This window comes from Plutella xylostella, chromosome 23 (assembly GCF_932276165.1).
Source record: "Plutella xylostella chromosome 23, ilPluXylo3.1, whole genome shotgun sequence".
Lineage (NCBI taxonomy): Eukaryota > Metazoa > Arthropoda > Insecta > Lepidoptera > Plutellidae > Plutella > Plutella xylostella.
The window spans coordinates 2,597,650-2,620,100 of NC_064003.1; the positions used below are offsets into that span (position 1 = coordinate 2,597,650).

Here is a 22,451-nt window from a genome sequence, read left to right on the forward strand (position 1 = left end):
TTAATTCACTTAATGTATAAAAAACTCTGTATGAGACATCGTACTTTTCGTCAATGTACAAAAAATAGTTTCGCGCCGCTACCGACGCCCCGCCCGCGGGCCGGTATTAATATTTTTTTCAGAAAACCGAGAAGATCACAAGATTACATGAAGATATTATGATAAATCTCTGTGATAGTGTGAAATATGCTCTCCAGCAAATTGGATTCATACCTACCTTCGAAGTCTGAACTGAGTAAGTCAGAAAACTATTTCACGCATGAATCTTTCGGTACAAAAACATTGCAATTTACAAATGATATTTTATCTTTGTGCTTATACCTTTAAACCAGAAACCAGCTCTGTTCAATGGTGTTTCTTTATTCAAATAGTATTTACGTTGTTACATACTGTATTTACATAGTTTAACTCCATTTGGTAAAGCTAAAAATTCTCATAAGAGAATGCTTACTTATATGAGAACATTTAAGTTTGTTCCTATTCATTTAATGCCATGTTATCTAGCATTAGGAAGCCTCCCAGATGGGCTACAGATGCTTGTTAGACCTTTGGTTGTTGGGTTTATAACCTTTACACTGCTTACTTTGAATTTAAATGTTTCAATTGTAAACATGGTATTGATACTTGGTTTCAAAAGTTTGAAAATATTTTCACATCTGGTATTAATTAGTTAACATGTACCTACCTATCTACATAATATACCAACCTTTTGATTGCTGCATGCATAGATGTGTTGTCGCAAAATATTTGTAATTTGTTGATTACATTATTTATTTACCAAGTGTTTATGAAGGGTTGTGTGCATTGTGTCAATGAAAATAAGTCACTATTTATGCCCTTATGTGGGTCACCTCTGACTACCCCTTCGGGGATTTGCAGTCGTGTGTATATTATACAGAGAACTTTACACTTATATTAGCAGTTTCACTATTGAGACTGTCATCTTAAAATAAATTAAATATGACATGCAGTGCTGTGGTTGACAATATTGACTTGCAACCAATGGCTTAAGCCAGTAGCATAGTTTGACCTAGCGGATGGGTTGATGAGATTATAATTTATAAAATCTCTTGGCTAATATTTATCCCTATATTTACAACCTTTGTTGTCTTATAGGTTTTTTACCATAATACCTTCTTACAACTTATATGTATACATGTTGTTTTATGCTCACATAGCATTTAAAACTGGCTCGGGGCCCCTATTTACCATATTGACTTAGTTATTAACCATAATAACTTCTTACAACATGTATGTATACATATAAATATGTTGTTTTTTGCTCACCCACAGGATTTAAACTGGCTCGTGGCCTTTTTATTCCTATTTACCTATTACCTAGGTATACATATTATGTCCTTTTACATGCGGGTGTAATGGACAGAGCAACAAAATACATTGCCAGTCTAAATGCTGATAGGCACTGGCTATGATGAACTCATGGATCATCTCATAATGTATTTTAACTTTGCATAATTTCATTAAACTTTCGGAAAGTTAAATGTAGCAGTTACTAACTGCAATATTATTGATGACACACACATTGGTGGTGTCGGACCCATCTTCAAGTACCTAATTATTGGGGATTTTATGCAAAGTTTATGAAGGTTTGAACTTATAAGTTCATTGTAATACATTGACCAGTCGAAATGCTGTTTATGGCACTGGTGAAGTAAAATGTATTATATTATATTTGCATAATTGCTGGAACCTTCCTCACGGAGAGGTAAAATCTTATATGGTATCTGCAATTATTCACACACATTGTTCATGGGATACCTATATATGCGAAGTTTATGATGGTTCACAACCGCTTTATATAGCATTTAACCAGTCGAAAAGCCATGGGCTCTGGTAAACTAAAATGCATTGCCACCAAGTTTTTGCAATTATATATGCAAATATTATGATGTTTAACAACCATTTGTATAGCTTTTAACCAGTCGAAAAGCCATGGGCTCTGGTGAACTTAACTGTACTTATTTTATTATTACATAAAGAAAATTAACTGTTTACTTTCTATCTGTAATATTTTTTCATGATTATAACTTTTTCAAAGTTGTTCATGTCATACCCTTGACTTTGTAGCTATTTGGGGTTTTTAAGCAAGAATTTATGGGAGTTTCAATACTTAATACTCAATCAATGATTGCATCCATAAGTCTTACAGTTTAAAACTGATAATAGGCATAATCCACTCATAAAAAGGTGAATTGCCAATTTTTTCTCCTGTTTACCAAAGCAGCTGCCCGCCAGAACAAAGCACAGTCCAAACAGGTTGGGAGATCCTCCCTTTCCAGTGGGGATAGCATGGGACCACCATCACATCCCTATTTATTTTTACAAATAACACCACTTAACGGTTTCTGGCTAAACCCATAATGACAAGATTGTTGCCGCGGAGGCCATGTGCTATTGGGACATATGATTATTGATATGCAGTGGCCAAACATAATGAAAGCTGATAAAGCAGCTTTCTAGGCCCAAGCCCTACCTTCATTGGAAGGAGACCCGTTCCCCAGCAGTAGGGACGTGATGGGTTGATGTTGAAGCGTCTGCGCCTTGGCAGCTAGAGTTACACATTTTCAATCTAATATATTGTGTTGTAACTTGCTAGCTTACTTTTTCAGGGATCTTTTCTTGAAAGACATAACCTGAGATCTCATATCTTCTATCTTAAAGGTGAGCTCTTGTATTGTGCCTATACTTAATATTGCATACAATACATATTTTTTCTGAATTTAATTTGGTCTTAATAGCTAACACAGGCTTGCCATAAGGAAGAGCTCAGTGATTACAACAGTAAAGTTGACTTCAGAATGAATGTTTATTCAGTAGACATTGGCATTAATATCACCTATACAAGGTGTATGCCACAGCACATATTTTACCACTATGTTGGCTGATATTGTTTGAGCCCGGATTTGAGTACTCCTGACCTAGTGTACCCACATGGCAGGTGGTTGTCAAATGATTTTGCCCAGGTAGCTTTCTAATACCCACATTGCACAAGTTTGTAGTCTCTGGAGAGTACAAACATGAGATAGCTACAAGTCTAAGTGCCTATTATTGTCCTGGACTTTTGTTCACCAAGTTGTGTTAATATTTGGCCTTTATGAGCCTTTCTAAGGATCTATCTGGTAAGGTGCCTATATTATATTGATTTTTATATGTATACCATATACCTACATCATGTGGAGCCTATGACTGATGGCTGTGAAAATACCTATCCAATTATCCATATTGGTTAGGCTATTGAATAGTCCCTATAAAGTGTTTACTTGCATTTATGGTGGATTATATTACAGTAGTAAATTGTTTATCAAGTATAGATAGAGATCATGTGCGGTTCTGAAACTTTATATTTCAACCTGAGAGAAGGGTGTAAGCCTAATAGCTGTACAAAAGCTGTTTCTATTCTAACTGGCCCTTTACTTAAGTAGGTTGCTACCTACATGCAGGCTTGACTTTTTAAAGACTGTTGGTCCTGTAAAATCTTGGTAAAATTAGTCATGTTTGATTGAAATTGGTAGTTACATCTATAAATTTTTTCGTGTACCTAGAGACTAGTCATCACCCATGTATATCTCAAAAGGAAAATTATGATAGTGTACACATAGACAGCTGTCATGTAATCCTATTGCAGTAGGCTATTCAACTACCTAGCAAGGGTGGTGCAGTGACATAAGTCTAATACAATCCATATTTCTGTGCTTTATAAAGATCAATTTTACTTCAACTAAAAAGGAATACTACCTAATAATATGTTTGACTACCTAATATGTACAAATTACCTATGGTTATGTATTACCTAGAGGGCCTATGTAATACAAATTGATAGGTACTTATATAAAGACAATGATGTAAAATTTTATATTTTCTATTGTCTGTTTCTATGCTATTAGGTATTCCTCACACCTGGATTGGTCCTTTACTAGTTCTAACTTTAATTTGATAAGAAATTGGCTTATTTATGTTATACTTACTTAAATTAATAATGGTATGATTTATGATCCCATTAGCAACATACTTACAGATCATAAGTGTAGGTAAGTATGTGACATGTTGTGTATCACACTAGGTATGTAGTGGATACACACCTATTGATCATTAACTAGAGTACCTATGTACTTATAAATTTTGTTTTTAATTAATTTTCTTTCTTTTAGGTGCAAGTACCTTTATGATGAAGGTACATTTTAAGTATGTTTCCTTTACAACTATGATGTTGTCTAACAGGAATCTTTATTATATTTTAGGTATATTTTACCTAAAAAGGAGATCACATAGCGTTTAGATTTTCTAATCTCTTTCACCAGCAGATAACAAACAAGTCTTCACTCAACGCTGTGTGTTTCGAAAGAACACATAATAGACCTGTTTTGCATTACAACAAAACAGATATTATGTGTATGAAGAAACACACAGCGTTGCAGCAACGGCTTGCAGGTGAGTTTTGAAGACTACTATGTCAGAAATTTGACAGCGCGTCACAGAGTAGAATCCAGATTCTAGACTGCACTGTCCACTGGCTAAAGTGAAAGAGAGGAAAATACAGCAGATTGGTATGTAAAAACCCATTTTTTCCTATTTATACTAAGAAATCAAATAATTGTTTCTTCACTCAACGCTGTGTGTTTCTTCATACACATAATATCTGTTTTGTTGTAATGCAAAACAGGTCTATTGTGCACTTAAAATTTATTCTCATACTCATAACTCGTATCATATCATATCATAAGTCTCACAACTAGTACCTACATAATAAATACATAATAATATCCCCTCGAGTGTGGAAGTATCAAGTACATACAATTAATTATCATCTTGAATTTCTCACTGAAGTGAATTAGAATCTATACCTATGCAAAAACCTCTTGCGCTGGTAAATTTAAACACTTTTACCATATGGATTAAATGGTCATGAACAATCGAACATAGCAAATTGTGATCGTATCGTAATTTGTGAAGCGACATAACTCGTGTAAACTGTAAGTAAGTCAAAAGGAGGTTAATTTTTTTAAACCTCCGAAAGATTTAAAAAACTGTAAAACTTATTACAATATTGTATAGTCTCTATGTCATTACGATAAATTTGCGGATGCAATAAAGTAGATTGAAGATAATTAAAGGAAACAGAGTTAGGCCGGCACAGTTTCCATGTTTATGGCTCAATGCTGCAATTATTGGTCATTGGAAGCAAATTTTACTGTACCAAAGTATATAAAATCAATTATTAGCATCGCCAAACGATGTCATATTCATACAATACCAAATTGCTTTGCTTTCAGAAACGACGGTGTACGACTGGTAGTGGAATGTCAAGTTCCTAGTGTTTTTGCATGTTCTAACTGTTGAGTATTGTAGTTGGCGTCAGATGGAGCGCGGAAACCGCAAGCTTGGTGCCTCCTCTCAGCATTCATACGCTTTTTCTGACGCATCCCGTGAGCTGCAGGGCAGAAACTACTAAAATTATGCGCTCATGTTTACTATTGCTATGCTTGCTGTATTGATAAGTAATTTATTATACACTCACGAGCAATGAAACAGTTCCATTTACAAAAAGTCAACATCAAATTAACCCAATTTTTTAAATCATTTTATTTGAATTTTCATCAAATATGAAAGTTTTTAGTAGGTAACATTTTAATGCGCTGATTAAATTACCTACTTCAATATTGCAGACTGAAATATGGGAGTGATGAAAAGATATAATTGCTTTACCAGGAATAAACATATAGATTATAGTTACCATCATACAAGGCTTCATAATTATTTGTGTTTCTTCGAATCTATTGTGAAAACGTTTCGTTATGTATTTTGTGGCTTCTGCCAGCTAAAGAGATTATTCATGTTTGGACAGTTGCAGACAGTTGTATGATTACTTTGACGTTCGTTTGGCATTTTTTTGTGAATATTCGCCACTAGCGGTTTTCAAATAATTATAGGTCTTCCTAATATTGTTTTGAACATAACAAAAGTGAACTTATCTAGCTTAAACCTACTTAACTGACCGACATCAATACCACATCTTCCAATATCAAAGACCGTTGAATAAATGAGCGTGTTTATTGTGGCGGTGGATATTAACCGAACAAACCTGTTGGGTGTGGATACCGTGATATATTGCCAATTAATGTTCTTCCCACCGCTGAGCTTGTACTACCTATTACAAGTATTACAACCACGGGCTGTAGCTGACGTGTAATTGGGACACACTACAGGACCAACTTGAGATGAAATAAAAAGGAAAAACGTGGTAGGAATTGTAAATTGTAAAGTTCTATCTATGGATGTGTAGAAGGTATCCTCCACCCTCCACCTCACGATGTTCATCATGGGTATGTTATTATAATTAAAAGAAACCATTGCGCATTGGTAGACATCATGTGTGAGGACCCATGAACTCGTGAATGAGAGGAAAAAGCGTTCGTTATTAATTACCTGTTACGCCACCATGCACCCAACAATCAAAACATTCTGCACATTTTCATGTGCACATTCTCAAAAATCTAAACTTATTTCTTATTTTTACTATTGACTCAACGGACCGTGTGGACTATACGCTGCGTATGTACTTACCTAATGTTAATATTAAGTAGAGCCTAGAGTATTTACCCGATAGTACCCTGTACTTCTGATATCAGATCTGAGTCTCGGATGATCCCAGTGATTGCTACACCTTGTCAGCGACCGTCACGGTCTCATGACTGTTCGACATCATTGCGTGTTCGGTATTTGTTGTCAAGCCGTCGCTAGTCCATCAATACGCATCATCACTCATAATTATCAAGGCAGATAATGAGAATAAGAGCAAAAAGAAACATAGCCCAACATTAGCTAAGTCAATTGTGTGTAGAAAAGAAACATACAATTTAGTCCGTTTAATATTGTGTGGTTACAACCGCGTCGAAGCCACAATGATAATCATTTACCGCAACAAGATACCTTTCGCATTCTCAATCAATCCAAGTTCAAGTATAATTCAGCTGCATTCCCTCGGTATGACCAAAGGCGGAAACGTTCCCACATCTACCTCTAGTAGTTTCTGTAGTGAAACACTTGCCGGCGCTCGGCCTACTTCGGAACGAGTCGTCGCCTGGGTGGCGACCGCGCCTATACATCGATGATTTACTATGTGGAGGCTACCACTAGTGTACACTGTACACTGGACGTTTATAGCATTTAATTTGGATGTTGCTTGTCGTGGGCACGCTAGGGCTATAGAACCAGTGAAGGTTCCCTCAAATTGCTTTGTGGTAAATTGTTGTGTGTAAGATTGTGTCGGTAAAGTTAAGATGAAACAATGTTGGTACTTAATCTGTTTATACTCATAATGATGACAAAATGGGAGTCGCATCCGCAATCAGACGTTAACCTTTGCAGAAACATTAAACACTCGGGTACTAATACTACTAATGGCCTCGAGCCGAGACGGGCTGCTCTGGCCCCGCCCACCACAGAATCGGTTGCAAAAATCTAAATTAGCATGTCACTAAACAAGCGGGGCTGGCTAATAACAGCTGAGAGCGGCCGCGGGGGGCTCCCACGCCGGGCCACGCGCCGCTCTAACTCCACACGAGAGAAAGGGGCACTCGCTCTTTAAAACACCCTCGGGCGATATCCCAGGCTTTTATTGCCCGAGATTTACGTTTCGAGTGTGCGGAATTATGAATAATTTCCGCCATTAAATTATTTTTCGGTTGCATGCCGCATTCGGGACGGCCCGGTCGTTTTCATTCCGCCGGCGCGTCTGCGCGCACGCACGGGGTAGCTTAACGGATTCTCAAAAATGCAGTCACAGTTTTAAATTTTCCCAAGGTATTTTGGGTGCTTAAATAGCCCATTTATGCGAAAGAAACTTTGTTGTAAATGGTGCTTTGGGTCTAAATTATACAGTAATTGGATACTGCACAGAACAAGACATAATAATTTAATTGGTTACCGCCTTTTAAAAGTATAATTAATTTATCTAAGAACTCCTCGAGTAGAGATCAAGCCGTACATTGAATGCTAAAACACAGTCACACATATTCAAGAAATGGTATACGATCCTGCGTTACATACCAAAACACGACCGCATCGTTTGATCGCAAAGCGCTAACACCATCGTAAATTAGACGATTACAATCTTAGCCGTACAAGACGAATGCAATGTTACACGTTGCATCCTTGTGTTGCGGCAAGATGGATGACGCTTGTCGCGAGCGGACTAATGTTGCCGGCTTGTAATGCTGCCCCAAATAAGATATCAGGAATAATGAACACGCACTCGCCGTTTGTGAAATCGTTGGTCTTGTTAATGGCAAAGATGCTCTTATTTTACCGGTCATTATCTCCCAAAGGACAACGCTGGAACTGGAACTAGGGCGCAAAAACATAGAGCACACGTGTCAGGCAGATGTGAGCTACAAAAAGAGCTCATCCCAGCTGCCTGTTAAATTCGACACACCCTTGTATAAATAGAGAAACAATTAATTTCTGATCACCTTTCCAATACAGATGCGAGGGGAGAGGAACAAAGTGGAAGCCATTAATAAAAGTTCAGCCCAAAACACAATATGCCAGTTATTGTTATCTGCGGCTTTTTACAACCGGATGTAACCCCACTTGCTGACATAACTTTCGCTGTAAAATACTTTATCGCAAAAAAAGATGAACAAAATTAAACTCGGGGCAATCAATCGCACAATGCAGACAGACAGGTTGGCGAACGAAAAAAGAACAACAGTAAAAGTGTTATTCAATTGGATAGGTTTTGCATATTCATATTGTTTGCATGAAAGTAATTGAAAAAGCGGTTGCAATGCTCAGCTTATAGCAGCTGTGAGCTTTCAGTTTATAATTTTATATTTATTAATACTGTAATTTTATTTTCAATATCAGCCTAATGGCAATAATCACGTTAATATTTTGAAAAATATACATCCAAAACAAGCAAGCCCAAAAAAGAAGCTTACGAACAAACTTTTCCCTGTCAGTTACCAGCGACCGGAGATGGCCATCTGCTCACGACACGTGCACATTTAAAAAAAGTCCGGTTATGTTCAGATAAGCGCAATCAATAGACTTCGCCTTCACCAACAGGTCCCCGGTTTTTGTGCCGAGGAGAAAGTAGCCGAAAGTGGATCCCGAATCGGCCATACATCTCGATACCGACTTATCTGAGACACCGGCAACACTATCGGCGAACAACAATTTATAGACGATCGTTTGTTTGACGAGGTCAGATTAAAACGTGACTGCCGAGTACTTGGGAAAGTGTATGTGGATCGATATGGATTAGTGCTGTTACACCAGTATCTAGCACAGTTTGAAGGGCTTAGCACCTATCTGCGGCTAGTATTAGGCTGTCTAGCTGACCTAGAAAACGGTACTCACTCTGATTTGGTGTTCACCGCGATTACCTCTTCACGAGGCACAATTACAGACAAAACCGTAACATATTGAATTATAGTAACAATGAAATAAATGGCCATATGCTTGAAGGTGTCGGCTTTGACCCCATCACCACTGTGAAGATAATCACAGTCATAGAAGAACAAATTTAGTTGTGATATTGTTATGAATATACATATAGTCCACATTAGTGAAATCTAAAGAACCTTGGCACCAATAATACACATTACTCGTGACGATCACATAAACTGTATCATTATCTTCACTCACGCAAAACATGATTTGGGTAAATGTTATAATTCCAAACCACATAAAGTTACTAATATAATTTAATTACTTTGCTAAGGTATAACTCTTAAAAGACAGATTTTATTATAAAGACTATAAATAGCTAAAATATACTTAAAACATTATTTTTTTACATATTTGTTGCAACGGTATTATGTATGTTTAAAACAAAGAAACGTATCGCATTGCGAATAACTTCCTTAAAATGATTAGCATACAATGGGTGGAAACGGTTGCGAACGTAAACAGAGATATTTCGGAAAATGAGAGCAAACTTAGTTCCCATCTAGATATTGAAATTTAGCTAGAATTATTTGGCGTAATCGTAAACCATCTATCGTCTAGTAAATATACACTCGGATACGTTGATGATAGGTCATTCTGGATAGTTGCGGCTGTAGTGGTGTAAATTTGCACAACATTAGTTCTATTGTTCGCTGTGCGTAGGCGTTCATTATTCACTTATCTGATTTTGTCATTACCTCCCACTTAAATTGCAGAAACACTAGACACTCATTTATTAGGCGATGATGAACAATCAACAAACAATTCATTAAAAAACAATAGAGTCACTTAATAAAATATCAATAAAAATCGGCGTAGGATTAACAACGATGTTTAAGCACTTCGTGACTTACTGCCTTTTCTTGTATAAGTATAGTATATATGTTACTGTAAAAGCCCGAACAACGGTAAATCCTAGGATTCACCAGTAAATCTTAGGATTTACCAACATGAGTTGGTAAATGTAAGGATTTGTGAAAATGGGTCATTTTTTTCGGGCTTTTACCATTAGAATTTGGTAAATGCTAGGTTTTACCACTGACACCTACTAAAAGTTGGTTTTGGGAATAAAACAAAGATTAATTATTACCTATTCATTTATTTCAATCAAAAACTTACATTATTTTCTTTGAGAATTTATATTATTTTTTATGAACAGTCATTTTAAAACCTTTAAATCAACATAATTATTTTAACAATGTGTAATAATCATATATTTTTTCATTTTGTAATTATTATCCACCTCTAAATTATTTCCTAAATAGTTAAAATTAAAACTATTAAAATGTCTTCTCAAAAACATAACAGAATCGATATTATATAATTTTTTGTTTATTATTGGCATTAATTAGTAGGTACAGAATTATACTTGTTGAAAACAAATTAGCTTGTAACTTAACAAATAAATTGAGAAAAAAACAAAAGAACCTACCTATTATTAAAGATAGGTAGCTAGGTTAAAAAAAAATACTTGTTACAACACGGAGTGCTGTTATGGCATTTTGAATTACAAAGTAATCCTGATGACTTGCAAGTGCATTTCTTCGACGAGCATTTTTTGAGACAGTTACATTTTTTGAATCCTTGTCCTCCAGTCAACGACAATTTTCCAACAACTTCTCGAAGACTCACTTCTTTATCTTTAGCAACTTTTTCTATTTTTATAAAATCTTCAGAAGATGTGGTGAACTGATTCTTTGTGTAAAGCTGCTTTAATACTCCAATTTTGGTACCCAATTGGTAAAACTCACTGTCCTTTATATCTATCACAACTGCAATAATGCTTTTAGAGTCAGTTTTAGCTCTGTCAATGTCAGGTACTTTCAGTCTCACATTTTGAAAAGAACCACTTGAAATCGGTCACCCATCCAATGGCTGACCATGCTGGTTGTTGCTAAACCTCAGTGATCAGTTACGATCACTGAAGCCCGCTCGACTACGGACGCTTTGTTCGACTACGGAGGTTATAAGTTATAACCTGGCTTTTTCAACATTTACCGTGCCTTAATGTAAATCCTAAGATTTACCAAGTGAATAGTGGTAAAAGTACGAATCGCAAAATCTTTCGGGCTTTTACCATTAAGAGTTGGTAAATCTTAGGTTTTACGCGTAAATCTTAGGATTTACCGTTGTTCGGGCTTTTACAGTAACATATAAATACTTAATTAAGTTTAAAATATTATCTTTTCACATGTGGTAAACTTAACAATGACATTGTTAAATGAGAATCAAAGCTTGAAGGTAACAGAATAATAACTATCACGCAACACCGGATCCCACGTTTGATTTCTTGTAATGGATATATCGAGGAACCCATCTGCTTATAATTACTTATGTGTTTCGAAATTAACCAATGTATTTGTAGGGCCCTCTTAAAAAGGCTATCTCAATAATTTTAAATCGGCGCGTGGGCAGCAGTATATTTTGATCTGCTCATTGCAATTCCTTATAGAGTAGCATTGAGTTGTCAAGTTAAGAATGCAAGTAATAAAAGCTTGATTGGAGGGCTGCAGCATTGCTGAATTACAATAAGACTGCGTGCTGTGGGGAATTTTAATCATGAGGCAAGACGCCTGCGGAGGGAAAGCGAGAGTGCAAGAGAACTCTGTTAACAAGCTCTTCATTACCCAGGCAGGTGCTTCATCATCACACATTGTCACTCGGAACAGTACCTTTACGGTCTTAATTTTGGAAATCTCAATCGGAACTTTTAAGGATTAAGTTTGCAATTGAAAATATTTTTTTCCCCCATATATTCGGGTGTCATTTATACACGCGTTAATGTGACTTATGAAACCCAACATCACCAAATGTTAACTAAACATGGAGGATAGACAAAGCAATCTCGATTTAAAATAATGAACAGTAAAAAAAGACTGAATAAAAACGACTTGCCGGCTGATGAATAAGCTCCTACGATAACTCTGCTCAAGTTAAATTGCAAGAAGTCACTGAATAAATAGATCTGTCACGTATTATCGAATGCGCGTAGTTGCGTGTAGGCGCATAGTTTCTGTCATTAGGGGTCTCGGCACGGGCTAGACGACCGTGAATAATCCGGCACTACGCAAGTTGTGATAACACCGACACTTTGCTTTTTACAGCCAACCGATGAAACGCGACTTTTATGCTGATCAAGAACTTTTCTTGCATAATTTCTGCATTTTCGCTCTCCGCCTTTAATGGCGATCGTTTAATTCGAAACACGCAATATGCAATATTGATATCGAATTGATTGCGTTGTTTATTGTTTTGAATGTGTAGCCTTACCTCAACATCCAAGACATGAGACTGTAGTCACCAGACACTCACTAGGACAAGTAAGCAACAGAGACGTCAAACGTTTTCTAAAAAGGACGTGATGTAACGGTCCCCCGCAGGGAGAAGCAACAGGTTGGTGAGATAGGGCCGTGGACGAGGCCGATATGCTAAACTCACCGCCGGTGGTCGGCGATGCGCCGCCCGATAACCAACCGGCCGCCGATCGCACTGCGGCCAACGGTGCCGAAGCTATACTATACGAACATTTATTCATACAGGAACATCGTTAGATGAAGAAGTGGAGAATCGTGATGCTTTTAATGGGGCTTTTGCATACAGTCTTTGTGAGAATGAGGATGGAGAGGTGCCTATGTCAAATTTAATAAAACAGTATACTTATTCACTAAAGTACCATATTAGCGCAAATAATAGCGCCTTCAAGCTCTTGATTTGCATGCAGGGTCTTCAGCCCGCCTGGTTTGTGGGTCAAAGCTTTCAGTGCATTTGCATAAACACCGGCCAATGTTAAAATAAATACCGACATATGCGGAAAATGGAACACAAGCAGATAAAAAAGACGAAGAGGTCGTGCGACAAGAGAAATGTTTATATTTTTATTTTTGGTCTGATACTTTTACCAGCTGGGCATATTAAGTTGCGCGGTACAATTCCATCTCTCTTTGTAAACACATAAATATTTACTTACCGCACACAAGATACCGAAAAAGGATGTTGGATTTTAATATGTTTATCCACTTGAAATTGGCTTTAAATATACATACAAACCTTCAAGAACGTAAAGAGAATTGCAAGTGCTCAATGAGAAAAGCCGAAGACTTTTCTCAGAAATGCAATTGTCCTTATAAGTACTTATTGTATAAACAACATTCAGATCTGAATTTTCGTAATTTAACCCGCAAAATGGAACTGCAGCAATTTCTACGCCAGAAATTCTACACTCGGATCCAGAGATAGGCGAGCGAGTAACAACGTTACGATTGCATAAAATTAAAATTTGTCACGACGCGGGTCGCTCGTGACCGTGACCGGCCGCCATCGCGCTGCATCAGACAACTGTACTACAGCTCGTGATTTTCGTAATCCCATCAAATGCAGATGCCTTCAAAAAAGAACGTCGCGATTGCATCAACGCTCTATCCACCGTAACAAACGCTGCCGACTCGGATATAGTCACCAGTGCAATAGACAGTGCAAAATCCTTTAACAATGCCATACAAAATGTGACTAAGGACCACTTACCTGGCAACTATTCGTGACCACCGGATCTTGAATGGGTCCGCCAGCCACTAATAAATCTGGATAGCCTTGGACTATTTCCATACACCGTATTATGCCCGCTTCTGTTAAGGTCACTTAGAAAGTGGTATTTGAGGCTATTGTAATGTCGATCGATTCATTAGACAAGATGCTTATCTCAATTTAGATATAGATGAGGTCATGCAGATGATATTTAACGATAATGGAGCAAAATGCAATTAGGATGGAGTCAATATCGGTAAAGACGCGGCAGTAAATCGTGACAGAGAACGATGATGTAAAGTCAAGGGCAAGACCGTCGCGAAATTCATTATGTGTGAAGGTGGTGAAATAATTAGATTATACGCAAACGTTCCGGACGCTGATATCACGCTTAATTTAAATTAGGAATCGATATCAAATACGTTGTCCCTTTGGCAGTGGAGATGTCATTTTTTATTTATAAACTGTGCTATAAAACCGTTGGCTATCTCAATCACCATAATCGGTGACCGGAATCTACTTATGCTAATCGTTCGGAATTTTTATGACCTAAAACTCTGCCTACTTATCACTACACCCAGGTGATGGGAGTGCGGTGGGCGGGCGCTTCCATCGTATACGGAAGACTGATGGCCTCACCGCATGAATTTTATTACCAAATTATAATAGTTTTTAGACAACCAGTGTAAAATATGTTGTGGATACCGAATTGAACTCTTTTGATGAACTATTTTTTTAGATGTGGGCGTGAAAAGTGTGTGAATAGCGTATTCTACATGTATGACTAAAATATTTTAAATAATTTCAAACTTTATGTAGACCTAGTAAATTATGAGTTGCTTATAGGATTTCGAACATTTATTCTTTAAAATCATCACATCATTAAAGGAGAAAGAGGAGAGAGGCAATAATATAATTAAAATGTAAAGTCTGTTGTATATTATGAGTCATAGTCTAAGCACATAGCGATATCGGTTAATCATTAATAATGGTTGTAATAGTTACGATCATTCAACCTTACCACAAACAAAATCCCACGTTCTAACGCTTTAGAGAAATACTGATGTCGGAAATTAGTTAGGTGACACTTATTTACTACTAGCTGTTCCCGCGCGCTTCGCTTCGCCTTAAAAAGTTTTCCCGTGGGAATCCCGGGATAAAAAGTAGCCTATGTTCTTTCCCAGGGTCTAGAAGGTATGTATACCAAGTTTCATTCAAATCCGTTCAGTAGTTTTGGCGTGAAAGAGTAACAGACAGACAGACAGACACAGTTACTTTCGGATTTATAATATTAGTTAGGATGTATCTCAAAGCTAGACATATCACTTATCGCTAAATGACTCACATTAAAAATAATACGGAAAGAGCTTTGATAAGATGAGAAAATTTCTCACGAACCTCAAAATACAATGCGATTGATCAAGAACACTAAATACCTTGGGAAAATGCAAGGAACAAGAATAGTTGTCCATAAAAGGTGGACGTTAATTAAACAAACGTGTTCTCGACTAATGTAGACCATGCTTTTCATTTAGGTCCACAATGTCTTACAGATGTTGTATAGCTATAAGATGAAGTTAGAAATATATATTTTGTGAAGAATAAATGCCAGAAAGTAATATTTATAAACTGAAAAGTTTAAAAACTACCTCGACAAATAAAATAGCATTGACTAATTCCTAGGTCATCAAAGCTCTTAACAATGCATTAAGAAAAAACACAGTGAGACAAAATTTTTCTTTTAAAAGGCTATGTAAGGACATAATTTTGTTTTTAAAAGGTTAAACTTAATTATGTAGATGTGACTTTCGTGTAAAAGAAAAAGATAACAACTGAAGCCTGTCGCCAAAAATTTTACAATCCACGCTAGTGATGTATGGGTCGCAAGTTAAATAACAGGATCGGCATTCGGCGCATTGGCGAAGGAAGTAATAATAAAGGGCAGACCGGGTCTACACGCAGACGCAGCCATGGCCACATGGTGAGTGAGTCACCGGCTGGAGACCTGATGACGTCACCGTCGGGGCGCGACAGAATAATCAGCGACGGATATCAACTCTGTGTGAAACAGATTGGGAAAAAAGTGGACCTAGGATGGTGCCTTGCGGAACACCATTCTTTGGCTGTTACTTATTACTATATTTAAGAGCAAAAGAGCTCTGCGTATATCTTAGAAGAAGCTGTTTGTTAATTATAAGATAATTTTGTCTATTTAGTACCTGAGCCTTAAATAAATCGATAGCGCAGTCAAACTTTTGTTACTAGCCTCTAACTAGCTTAAATTTTTTGAAAAATGAATAGGTAATTATGATCCTTTCTAACCTAACTACTTTACGGCTTGTTTCAATCACGGTATTAAAATGTACTTATTAGTTCTTCGACCCCGACACTTTGAAAGGAAAAAGCATTAATCAGGTTCATTATATTTTTGACTGATAACTTGTTAACTCGACACTTTCTAAAGTTATAATAGTCCATTCCTTTTCGGGCATTCTACAAAGAGTGACAAAACAAGTACGGTTTGATGATAAATAACTCATTTCGTGAATGGGGGGGCAATGAATTCTTGTTTATGAGAAGATACGAGTACTGTGCTTATGTTTATGTGGAGAAAGCTAAAATTGAAATTCCTCTAAGTAATGGAGGGTATACCTATTAAAAAGATTACGGTAAGTATTTTTTTAATACAAATACGTTATGATTGACATTAAAATAGGAACATAACATTACCTATAATCGTTTCTAAGTAACATTCATATTTTGAAAGGGATGTTGAAAAGGTTAAACTATTAAACAATGATTCGATGTTAGTAAACGGACTGAATAAAGCACACAATATTAATGTCAAAATAATAGTGCAAGTAACCAAGAGTGAAAGTAAAAAATCGGAAGATAAACATGATTGAGCTTTCGAATGAACAACAGATAATGAGGCCTATCGTACACATTATCACAATTTTGACTGCAGAAAAGAGAAAGTGAAGAAATTTATACTAAACACAGGCAATGTATTGCATGGTTTATTCATACTTGAATACTTACAGTATCATAGCATACACGATTAAAAATGTTAAGCACCTAAGTATATATATTATAAGGGCAACAATAAGCGACAAGTATAGGTGACAATAACTATTAGGTCTAAGAAATTAAATAATATGCATATTCTAAAAATAACCAGAAGTATCTAATGCCGTAAATAACAGGAAACGAGATAATGAAAGAGGAAAGGTGATAAAATGTATCGAGTTTCATCGTTTCCAACAAAGCGGTGTCTGTGTCCATATCGCAAGGTATCAATCTGTGTTAGGACACAATATAATCTTTTCTCACGGCATCGATCACAAGCTTTATCTGTTTATTATCGGGAATTTAAATGTAAATATTTTACATGTAACGGTTTTACCGACAGTCCGTCAGAAATAGTATAAATTTTATATCAATAGTAAGCGCGACGCTGCGCCCGCGCCGTTATGATTTTGAGATAAATATAGGGCTTCGATACATATTTATAAAATAAATGTAACCAATAAGGTACTTGTCTGTTGCAGTGCCTCAGTTAAGTAATCTAACATCTAGTAGGTATATCCAGATACTTATGTCGGTATTTGGCAGATTACATAGGCGTGCAATAATTTTATTAGATTTTATAAAATGAACCATTAATATTTCAAAAGTTTTTAAAGTGCAAAACAAACATTGAGTAGAACATGTAGACGATCGACACTTCCATTCTGATAACTCCGAGTGCAAACAAAACAACACCAGTGAAGTGAAAAGTATGGACTTTACATTGGGGACAACTTTGTACTGGCCTAGAGTCATGAAGAACAATTTCTTAATATTGGTTATAACTTATAATATAGCTCATTTATGAAAATATAGATAAGTAAGTACTGAAATGTAAATCTATAGTCAAGTAATAATGCAATAGCTTTAGTAAACCCGTATGTAAATTTAACTAATATTATAATTAAGTATGCCCTACTAAAGTGGTACCTATCTAATTCTCATAGGTACTTACCTAGTCAGCGTTTTCGTCAATGCCAAATAAATCATCTATAATCTATACGAATGGATTAATTGGCAATCCGATTATACTTTAATTAAGCTCACAATCTGCTTACTTAGGTGTCTAGGTGTGAAAATAAACACTTTCAGTAAACATTATTATTCAGTATGCCTTAAATTTATAGGTGAATTTAATACTTAAAAATTAACCATGTTTCATTTTCTTTGTGAAAAGAATAATGTATCCTCTGGCCCATGAACTTGTATCTTGGACGTGAGAACGTTTATTGACAGTGTCAATATTGACGCCGAGCCATTCACGGCTACAGACCAATCAATACAACTTCCTCGGAATCCTAAACAGACACCTTACAATGTTAAATGAATGCTTTTTTGTTCCGTGAAATGTAAAATTACTGACTTTGAGTCGATTTTCCGCGTCCGTTTGTGGTTTAGAATAAATTGAAGGAGCATTACATTGTGGAGGAGCATTTATGTAGATATATTATCTAGATAGACATACTTAGTACTTACGTATCGGTAAGTGTGTCTTAGTTTAACGTGTCTAAATCGTTCGATATTGTATTGGATACAGTTAAGATATTCTCATTTAAGTAATTTCTTATTAATTGGAATTTATGGTATCGTAAATAAGCAGGTAGGTATTCAAAGCTTTATTAGATATTTATGATGATACTATTAATCCACGTAAAAGTAGGTGAGGTGAGCCGGCGAAACCTGTAGTGAAAAGTGAGTCGGGTAACCTATAGCACTGGTCTTATCATCTAGTTACTGTAAAACAAGCCTTGTTTCTGCTCTCTCCATTCGCTACAGTTATTAATAAAACCAAAAAATATACAGCCTTTATACGGTACGTAGACGTAAGAAGGCGATTTAAAAAAAACCATAGTGTCACACTTAAGTGAACAAAACAAAATAAAAAGGTACCCTAAGGTTAGGTCTCGCAATAGAAGAATTCAGTTGCCCAAGTCCCGACTAATTACTCAACAAAACCTAAATGCCAATGCAAAATGTCGAGCACTCACCTCGTTGTATAGCGACGTCATCATTAGGGATCACTGAACAGTTCTGTTTGTTTATTTTACAACCAATTTTATTCACTAAAACCACATTTCACACGCAATTTAAACATAAATAAATGTTTTTAACAAGAGTCAGCAAAATAAAATCAAGTCTAAATTAATAAATGTCAAATGTTCCCGCCGAAACGCAGCGCGAGTTTAGAAAAAATAAATAAAGGCAAAGGCACAAGTTTACGCAGCCAGCTGTGGCGCGAGTGACGCGACGAATGTTTTGCGAGCGCCGAGCGACGCAGGCAGCGAGGGACTGGCTGAATGGCGGAGTCAGCTGTGCCCATTGAGCTCTGGGTTCGGAGGTCGCCAATCGACTTGATCACTTGACCCCCATCGATTCGGGCAAGTTTTCTATAAACGTTTAACCCAATAGCCGTCCGATCGGTCTCGCTCGTATGAGTCAGGGGATAAAAAGGTGATTGTGGATGTGTTTGTAGAGACAGCTATGAAAAAAAATTGGATTCGAATTAGAGTTGGGATCATTTATAATAATAATATTTATTTTGGGACATCTCACATAGGGACTCCAGAGGCTGACATCACATCGACACTACAATGCTAGTTCCTCGAAACGATAGACATACTTAGTCGTCCGAGAAATAGTAGCCGCCTGAGAACTTAATGCAAAATTTGTGTTACAGTTACAACCTACCTACATTTAACTACAAGATCTCTCACGTCACGATACACACCAGTAGTAGTATGTAAGTACCATGTTCTGCAGATAGTATCTACAACGGGGCATTTGTCATTGAGCGAGCTATAGTCTCATGACTGAGTAAAGTATGCTAAAATAAAAAACTAACTACCATTCGATATCCTCTTGAAGTATTTTTTTATCAATTTGTCATGACGAACATCGTGACTCTAAAGCGCCCGAGAGTTAATCAAACGCATTGCTAAAAGCGATTTCTTCCTGGGAACCGTTGAACAGCATACCTAGGTAAATAATCAGTGTTTTTAGTACCAGTAATTCTCATAAAATTGAAATCAGTTAAGAACATATCCGCGAAGGGTAATTTATACAGCCGGCTGTCGGATCCAATAAATAATAAAAACTTGAAATATTTCTACAACTCGTATCCTTTTACCCGACTAGAGAACAAAAATAAAAAATCAAGCGCAATAAAACATTCCAAACTATCGGTGCCTTCATCTTTTCTACGCGCACTAGAAAATGCCTTCTTATTACGAACATAATCGAACTCAATCAAATTAAAAAACGCAACAGTTTATAAGGTGGGTGCGCGGGACGCTCATTACATTCATTATTAAAGAACGAGACGATACGGAGATCGTATCAGGGGTCGTCCATGGTGGCCCAAGTCATGGAAAAAAAATTACTAGTAGGACTTGGTATACCTAAGATTTAATAAAATTACAGTTAAAGTTACACACTGGAGAAGGGCGGCAATAAAGTAAAAAAAGGATGCGTATGATGCACTGAATTGAACTGGACTGCATCTTCGTATGCTACTTTCACCTTCTGATGATATAGAATTGAGCAAACATTAGAATAGAATCGACTAGCGATTCTACTTTTTTATGGAATGTTATGGGTATGGGATACCTAGATTTTGCAGCAGTTGTCTTCTGTAGGTAAATGCTATCTCCACACGCTCGCAAGACCCACTTGTGCCAAAGAGCACAGGTTCCCTGCGAGTGCTCAGAACAATCGATTGTGTTTTTTATCGTGGGAACAACTGCACAAAGCGAAATTGCCGACTTGTTTATAGCCAATGTCGCAGGACTTCCATATAAATAACCCGGGAGAAATTTAATGCAATTCCTATCTAAATTTAAGATAGAAATCATGATGGATAGATAGAGAGTGGCGCCTGCCGGGTTTTGTAGTGACGGGACGCGGTTTTATCGATATTTTAGCTTCATTCTGATCGTTAAGTCTTAATGTAGGATTTTATTAAAGCTTGAGGCTGATCGAATATGACGAGTCATTGCCGGCAATGGCAAGAGTTCAAGCAACTTGATCCAAAGAAAGAAAAAAAGAAAACCATAGAGTCACGGCGTTCTATCGATAAATTCAAAGAATACCGCGCATTGCGGCTGCGCGTGCGGCGCTATCGCATCGATCTCGGCGCAATATGGCGCCGGCGACGATTCTAAATCACCCGTTTAGAAAAAAATAAACGTCAAGCCATTGTGTGTTATCTGCGGCAATTCGTTATTAATAGTTACGAAATAGGATTCGACTGGGCAGATTGAGATTAGTCGCTGAACGGCTTTATAAGGTTTCGTTTGAAGTTGGGTACCTTCAGATAACTTGGCTTGGCCATTGTCCATGTCCATGATATAAAAAGGTCGAAGAAAAGGATGAACATGACTGCGGTTTTTAGCTGCAAACATGAGTTATGGTTTTATGAACTAGATTATGAGGAGTCCCATAATCCGATTCTAATAACTAATTTCAGGTACGTTATAATTCAGAGGCTATATTACTTATACAAATTGTATTGTTGTAATGTAATGCATTGCTTATATCTATTTATAACGTTATATTATTATAAATTATAAGTGTACACGTGCAGCAAAGTGTTTTTGTTCAAGAAACGTTATCCCGAAGACCGTGGCATGTTGGACGTTTTTTCTCCTGTAATCCATAAACCATTACGGTCAGCACGTAACATGATCCAGTACCAATGAAAAACCAACAGCATCTCATAGGTATAACGATAGGGATAAATGATCACTTAGTTTATAAATTGTACCTCCCTAGTTTTACTTGTGGAATCAATTTGTAGTTAGAGGCTTTTGTATATAAGTTTTATAAACTAGTATGAATGAATAAATAAAGGCACTACTTAGGGCAAATACATATATTATAAAGTTAATAAATGCTTATCCCACATTATAAAACAGGTTTTTTTTTATTCCTATGTACGATTCCTAGGATTCCCTGAAATATCTAATGAAGAATGTTAACAAGAATTTCCATAACCTAACGTATGTGTACTTTCCACCCCAATATAGTCAGTGAATCCATTCATATATACCTACGTATCATATTGTATGTCTACCTGTAAACAAATTTTCGTAAAATAAGATATATGTACCTACATATTTATTTATAGTTACCAAAGTATCTTAGCATTAAGCCCACCTTTTGTACATTTATTTTATATTTGTGCAATAAAGAATTAAATAAATAAATAAATATATTTTTACTGTAATCGAAGCACCCGTTTGGTCAAGGGTTAAAAACGACTATCCCCAGCAGGTGGCGTGGCGGGGCTCACGTGCCCAGGCATACACCTTGAGGGTTTCTCCGCAAATCCTACTCTACATAAGTCATGCGATTTTTTTGACATCTTTGTACTGATTCACTCACATTTTAGT

At 36.6% G+C, this 22,451-nt stretch overlaps 1 protein-coding gene across 3 annotated transcripts in view; it reads right to left on the reverse strand.

Annotated features, from left to right (window-relative positions):
* The window catches only part of LOC105384732 (leucine zipper putative tumor suppressor 2 homolog), a 62,385-nt gene that overhangs the window by 17,834 nt on the left and 22,100 nt on the right, over nucleotides 1–22,451 (reverse strand). Inside the window, exon 1 of one of the 3 annotated variants that reach the window (XM_048629566.1) lies at nucleotides 19,050–19,638. The exons of the other annotated variants lie outside the window; for them this stretch is intronic. Within the exon in view, the coding sequence (XP_048485523.1) occupies nucleotides 19,050–19,073 (24 nt within the window). The 5' untranslated portion in view covers nucleotides 19,074–19,638. Of the gene's footprint in view, nucleotides 1–19,049; nucleotides 19,639–22,451 lie in introns of those variants that run through there. 3 annotated transcript variants of the gene reach the window in all.